At 42.8% G+C, this 7,500-nt stretch overlaps 1 protein-coding gene across 4 annotated transcripts in view; it reads right to left on the reverse strand.

The window, feature by feature from the left end:
- Positions 1-7,500, reverse strand: part of EBF3 (EBF transcription factor 3) — a 120,332-nt gene that overhangs the window by 39,351 nt on the left and 73,481 nt on the right. For all 4 annotated transcript variants that reach the window (XM_066554283.1, XM_066554281.1, XM_066554282.1 and 1 more), the window contains exons 7-8: positions 4,021-4,102; positions 989-1,106 (exon numbers count right to left, since the gene is read on the reverse strand). In XM_066554283.1, the coding sequence (XP_066410380.1) occupies positions 989-1,106; positions 4,021-4,102 (200 nt within the window). The remainder of the gene's footprint in view (positions 1-988; positions 1,107-4,020; positions 4,103-7,500) is intronic.

Below are 7,500 nucleotides of genomic sequence, written 5' to 3' on the forward strand. Positions count from 1 at the left end.
TCCTATCCTATCCTATCCTATCCTATCCTATCCTATCCTATCCCATCCTCTCCTATCCCATCCTCTCCTATCCCATCCTCTCCTATCCTAATTTTCTTAAACAGAAGTTTCTTGAGAGCTGGTTTGCATCCCTACACTGGTATATTTTACAGTCCAAACGAAGTGATATTTAAATCCAAATGACTATTTTGGGCTTTGCAGGACAATAAATACATGTGTGCACATGTCCAGGCGCAGCTGCAATTGTGTGTGAGTGATTCAGGGCTGATGGGCTCCAAAAAGATAGGATTTCACAATTCTGGATTTTCAGAGACACTTTCCATTCTCCTCTTCATCTCAGCCTATCTTCCTTTTGCAGTTCAGGCAAGAAGTCAATCACATTGAGTCAGGCTGAAGAAAAACATTTTATGCTGTTTTTCTCATCCAAACCCCCTCCTGCCATAATCTGCACTAAGGCCCAGGCACAGGAAATTGACCTCACAGTAAATTCTTTACGGATTCGGTCATGTTTTTACCATCCACTTAAACTTGCATACATAACCTGAGACTGTACCTTTGGATCAAGGAATATGACAAGCCAAAATAAAATCAAGTCAAATTAAAGAGCAAGAAAAAGCTGCAAGCAAAACAAGACTGAAATAAAAAAAAAAAAGAGAAGAAATAAAACAGGAAAAGATGAAAAATTGGTTGTGACGGCAAAACTGTAAGTATTAAATAAAGAAAGAAGTCAGAAGCTGATTCAGAAGCGTCCGTGTTGTAGTTGACAAGGGCTGAGAAATACTAATGGACTTTTTTTAATGGGTGCTTTGATGGATGAGAGAAGAAATGATGTAAAAGTAAATGTAGTGGTGTCTCAACATAAAGTATGGTGAAAATAAAAAAAAAAAAGGGAAATAAAAAAATAATAAAATAAAAAAAAGCATTGCAAATAAAAAAAAAGGACATGTAAATGTGTGCCTACCATTTTCCAGATAAGAAGGGGCCGTACCTTCTGAGGGGTCAAGGCGGCGAGCCCGCCTCCCGTGTTTGGAATTGTTGTGTACAAACATGTTGTCTGAGACAGCCAGCACGTGGCCATCCACATTGACTGTTGTTGATACAACAACCTGGAAGAGAAAACAAAACCCCACATTTCAAAAATCCTGCAGGTTTTCCCCGAATCAGGTGTCGTAAGACAAAACAGTATCCTGTCACTTTTCTGTTTCTATTTAAACTGAGTGAATGACATCTCTGAATACATCTTTGTTTACGTGGCGACCACTGGTGATTTTTAACTCACAATTGTTTCTCTTCAGAACCTGCTACACTAATTAGAGTTTAATCTCCTATTATGCTAACAAATGAATTCAATTCAGGGAAATATTCTTCTAGCCATTAGTTTCAGAAACACCCCTCTAGCCACTCATTTTAAAAGCTGCTGTTTTGATTGATCTGTTGATATATTGATTAGATAGTTTATCTAATTAAAATTTGTTCACTTGAGACTGTCTTCAAATGAAGGGTTGTGAGGATTCCAAATAAAAAAAGCTTAATAAATCAAGAGCCGTCGTAACTCCCCATTTTTTCTTCAGTAAATGATCTCCAGGTCAGTTTTACAATTACATTTAATGTCTGATAATGAACTTTTTTGCATCTGAAAAGGCCGAGTTGAATATGAATAGTGAAAGTGTTTTCAATCCATGAAAAGTATCCCTTCTCAAGTTCATTTGGATGGTGATTGACCCTGGTATGTCAATGGAATTTCCTCCTTTATTTTTGAGTGAAAGGCTCCTATTCTTGTGTCCAGGTTCAGAGTCCGGCCATAGAAGAGATGATGGATAGGGCCTCCTTTGGCTTCCAGCTGCTTCTCAGTCGAAAATGGCAAAGGAACATATGCAAAAGGCACAACCTTCCCGATGCCAACACCTCCACAATGGAGCCGTGGGACTCCTCCCGGAAGCGCCAGCCCAGGAGGAAACTGCGAGCTGCGCGGGGCTCGTGTGGAGCACGGCTTCGTAGGTGCATCACTGCTATCCCAGACTGACATTTGCATCTTATTTAAATACTCCAGCGTGGGCCCTTCGCTGTGGTTCGAGGTTGTCTAAAGGAAGCGACCACTGCAGGTTTTCCTTTGGGGTGAGTAGAGTCTGTAAAGTCACTGCCTAAGTCAGACCTTATCAACACAGCTGGTGAGGGCAGACAAAGGCAGGACAAAGCTTAGCGTCCACTTTCCTTTTATCTAAATTTTGGTCATAACAAAGATGATTGCAGGATTCTCCCACCAGCTTCTAAACCAAAACACTTAACGAACACAAATGGAAGGGCAGCAGAGAGCCTCCTCCGCACAGAGCTGGTCCAAGGCATCAGAAGAAAATTCTTGTCTGCTTCTATGTTTTGGATCACCTCTGATCCTGTTTCTTATTCACAAGCCATAATTAGCTCTCAGCTATCACAGCACCTTTTCTGTGTATCCTACCTCCTTGGAGACAGCCATCTGCGGTACCCTTTAGAACAGCCCCGGGGCAGTTCTCTGCCAGGCTGTTCTGCTTCCCCAGCTCTCTCCTCCCAGAAGTGGACACCTTCTCTCTTGTCAACATCCACTTCGGAGAGTGCTGAGGTTGCACGCTCAGCTCGGCCGCAGAGCTGCTGCCAGGCCACTGGGCTATCCTCTTTCACTCTTAATGAGATTCCCAGACTTCCAGAAATATTGCAAAACATGCAAGCGTGATTTCCAGCCAGGATTTCTGGGTTTGGTTCCTAGAACACGGTGTATTAAAGAGACAGAGCAAGGTGTATATGAAAATGACAACTATTTTTGTTCTGTCATGTCTATATAGGTCAGCCACCAAGGGAAAATACTGTAGTTCAGCAAAAGAAAGTCGACGTGCTACGCTTTGTTATATCGCCTCACTCCTGCAGTGCACCTCCACAAAGGTGCTGAGGCAGGGAAACCAGGTAAAAATACTGTTCAAGATCTGACATCCTGTTAAGTCCTGTTAAACCTTCTGAGAGGCAGGGAGATTAGCTAAAGAGACCCAGGAAAGTCTTTCTAGTGCCTACTGGCTCCATTGTCGACCACAAGATCACTCGTGACTGATGCTTCATTTAGTCATCAGTGAGACAAAGAGGACATTTCCACTCATTCCAGGTTTGACCTTCTGTTCTGTTCAGATGGATCAATACCACCGATGCCACGTGAAGCTGAGATGCATGAAAAATGGAAGCCTGGCTCGATTGTTTTGAAGGAATTTTTTTTTTTCCCTAGCTACAGATCTTTTCTGTTGGCTGGCTCAAGGGTGCTGACTTCCCCGGTTGGTTGGCTGTGCATGAAAACAGATGTCACATGTTTTGCTATCAAGTTTAACCACAAGTAATTCTTCTCCAAACTGAGAAAGTCCTGAACATCTCAATACTACTTTATTGCTGGAATCAAATATGAATCATTGTGAAATATTTTGGAAAAAAACAAAAAAAAGGCAGTTATTTCCTAACAAGCCTTTCGAATGACCCCAGATACAGAGGAAATCATTTGTCCATCTCGTCAGCTGCCTCTCTGTAGTGCTATGATTCACCACAGGATATCTCAAAAGCTGTAAGGAGAAAGTGAAGTATTAAACATTGAAACAAAAATCTGTGGGTTGGGCCACCACTGCTGGATCTACAAGTTGTGAACCAGAGAAGTGTGAGTTTCAAGCTTCCCTGTGCTCCAAAGCTGTGTTCTTACAGTAAGATCAAACTACTCAGTGTACGTAAAACCTCTGCAGGTCTGAGCACACTACAACACAAAGTGATAGTAGGAAGGAATTCAGGGAAATAATTCTTAAGGGAAGATCCGCTTGCTCCAGCATTGATCCATTACAGCCCCCTGCAGAACTTCAGAACCAGCACTTAAATTAATGGGAGCAATATGAAATACTGACAGCATTTTTTTAAGCACTGGAACAACAATGACTGGAAGCACTGACTGTTTTTTCATAAGTTCAAGATGAAGATGTGATCAAGTCTTGTATACATCATTTATGCATTTAGAGGGATCTGTACCTGGAATCTTCGCATGTCTCGTGGGTTGCCTGCATTCTTCAAACAGTTCTGATTGCACTTGAGGAAAAACTTTAGAAAGAATCTATAAAAATACAAAATTGAAATCTATTAGATTCATCAAAATGTAAATCCAATTTTTTAGAAGTTTAATAAAATCTAATCATAAATAGTTATACCCAAAAGAATACTGGTAGTGAAATATTACTTTCCCATTCGTTAATGAACTTATTTTAAAGCATAAGATCTCTGTCATAAACAGAACATTATTGCCAAGGAAAGGCAAATTTATATTTTTAATTTTTCAACAACTACAAATGTATTGACTCCAGGCCATATCCTTAGCTCGGTATGGGAAACTTGATTTCAATGACTCATTGACTTCAAAGGCAATGACTTACACCAGATGAGAATTTGTCTCTATTTTTTTAATACTTTTCATTTTTTCACAACTTATATTAGCAGTAATGACCTCTACGTCGAAAAATTCCAAAGGTAATGATCAATCTTCTGAAAAACACTTGGCTTTGCCTCCGGTTTGGAAACTCGAGCTATTCAAAGGGACTCGATCCAACTCCTGCTGACTCCAGGGAGATCCAGGCAGGATCTGCCCACCGGCAAGGCCCCGGCTCCCTCATTGTTTTTGAAAGGGAAGGAACATGGCAAATTAGGCCCTGTCTTACGACCTCTTCAACCTTTGCCAGCCTTCAGCTGTGAGGAGTCGCTCTACCCAGGGATCGAAATCCAGCTTATTTCTGCTGAGCGGCAACCAGCAATTATTTAGGACTAACCCTTATCATCCAGGCATCTCCCCATAAACCGTTTTTGCAGCCACGCTGCCTCAGGGGAGCACAGCAAGCACTTAGAGGGAAGGGGGAAGCTTGGGAAGATGGAAACTCCTTTGTGCCGCCCTCCTGCACTGCAGGAACGAGCTGCTCTGGGAAGTCTCCACCCTGCAGGTGAAGCAAACCGCGGGATCCTCAGGAGGACAATCGCAGCCTGACATCATCTTTTTTGCTTATGCACTCATGTTTGCATCTTTCATAATAAAACTATGTCTTTATTAGGTTTTCTGGCTAATGACTGACCACTAATGACAAGCAAAGCTCAGGATTTTCTCCTCAGCCAGAGTTCCTCAGATGCTCCAGTCCAGCAGCTCGTGCTGCCCAACTTTGCACATGCTGGACAGCGAGGTCAGCCAGAGCTTCCACGTTCAGAATATGAACAACTTTGATTTATTCTCTCATGTCAGTCTTCATAAGTGACTGGGACTATTCTTGCTGCACACACCTCACAGAAGTTTCCACGTGCCAAGAGCATTCCTGGCCGGAGGCAAGACAGGAACATCTTTCCTCCTTTAGCACCCAACAAGGCCCAGCCATGGCCAGCAGAAAGAACAACAGTGGCTGCACCACATCCTGAGAAGCTTTGAGGGTCATACAGGAGCATTATGGGAACATCTCCTAATCAAAAATGTTTAATCCCAGCTCTTCCTCTTCCATTACACCTTGAGCAGCACCCTGATGTTACCTCAGGACACGAATGCTGAAGGAGCAATCTCTCATATCAGAGAGGCAAGCAGGGAAACAACCAGGTTTACTGAAACTGCATAAATAAATCGATGCTGACAGTTCAGCTGAATGCACATTTCTTTAAAACTTCCTATCCCAAAACCTGTAAAGGGGTTTCAGCTGTCGAGCTGAAAAAGATCTGGATCTCTGTGGTGGATGACATGATCCCCTAGCTCAGATGTTCAGGTTTTCTGGATGCTGTTGCAGGGATGTTATCAGCAACTCCATGAAACTGCCTCTATGTAAGGCACAAGTTCTCCCCAATTTTATCTGTTATGTTTTTGAGTTTTTTCAGTGTTTTGGATTAGTTTGGTTTTTTTGTTGTTGTTTTTGTTGTTTTTATTTGAGATACTCATTCTCTTCAGATCATTTGATTGTAGACCAGGTTCCCTGCCCATTGCAGAGGGGTTGGAGCTAGATGATCTTTGAGGTCCCTTCCAAGCCAAACCATTCCATGATTCTATTATTCCAAAGGTAACATCCTTTCTGTCACACCTCTATTTGGTTTTGCACAGTTCCCACCACCCAGACTGTGAGTCTGTGCAAAGCCCAGCTGATGCCCAGGCCCACACAGAACCACCCAGTTCTGGGGAGCCAGGAGCTGGGACCAGCCTCCAGCTCTACGGCTCCTTAGTGCCACATGAAGAGCAGTATCTTATCTTCTTCTTTTTTTTTTTTTTTTTTTCCCTGATCTCAAATGGGTGTTGTGAGGCTTATTGAGCTAATGTTTGTAAATTGCTCGGAAATTCTCCAATGAATTGTGCACTAGGAATGCTAAGTATTGCTCCTCGTGGATTGTTTTTAGCGTGAAGCGTTCATGATGAATTGTTTCTATACAGAGAGCTCACATCCTGTCAAAGAAAAAGGGCCATTAAGCACCCTTTCACTAAACATCAACTGGAACCGGTATTTGTTCCATTATTTGGTGAAAAGGACCCACTCTTGGTGAAATTAGACATCATCAAGTTTATTAGGATGGCTCTGAGCACCGGGCTAAATATTGATGCCAGGCTGGAGTGAACACAAGCAGCACTCTCATTTCAGCTCCACTACATTCCTTGATGCTGAGATATTTTATTTCTCTCTTTACTCTGTGCTTTCAGAGCCCACAGAGCACAGGTGGCATCAGGACAAGCTTTTCAGAGGAAGACAACATAAGCTAAAAACCACGTTCCCAGGCAGGGTGTTCCTCCGTGCCAGGAGGAGATGAGTGACTTGGTGGTTGCTCTCAGCTGACCACCAAGGACTATGGGCACTGCAAACCCATCCCTGCCACCCCAACCACGAGGTCTCTGTGGCACAGCAAGAAGCCAGGACCTGGAGCAGAGCTCTGCTTGGTCTTATCTCAAACTTTGAGACAAGAATGAGAATTCAAGCCTTTCTAGGTTTGGCTCTCCCTGTTATATTTTGTATTACAAGCAGAAATTTTAGCCTTCTTTAATAAGTACGGCCTTGCAAAACAACCTTCCCAAGCAGGCTAAGCTGCTCCTAAAATACTGATAGGGAGAAAAATGCACTCTTTGCCATGTCCCCTTGCACTGATTTTTTCCCACTGCTAGAATGGGGCCTGCTACCCTCTTAATTAAAATGTATTACCTTCCACAAGACTCCACTATTTTAAGCTAAAATTTACATCTTTTATTAACTCACCTCACCTATACACTTAGCTCTGATGCCTCTCGCCGCCCATCTGCCATCCACATACAGTGAGTCACTTGATATTCCACCCACCAATTTTTCCTAACAACCACTGTGCAATTAAACTCAACACGTTCTGTTGCGAGGTAAATTAGGCACACCTGCGGCCAGCCTGCATTTGAACCGCATCAGAAAAGGACCTAACAAGGTGAGAGCAGTACCACAAAGTTATAGGCCTGTCAAGCAATTAGGTTTTCACTTCTGGGACATCCGC

The sequence above is a fragment of the Molothrus aeneus genome, chromosome 8, assembly GCF_037042795.1.
Source record: "Molothrus aeneus isolate 106 chromosome 8, BPBGC_Maene_1.0, whole genome shotgun sequence".
Taxonomy (NCBI): domain Eukaryota; kingdom Metazoa; phylum Chordata; class Aves; order Passeriformes; family Icteridae; genus Molothrus; species Molothrus aeneus.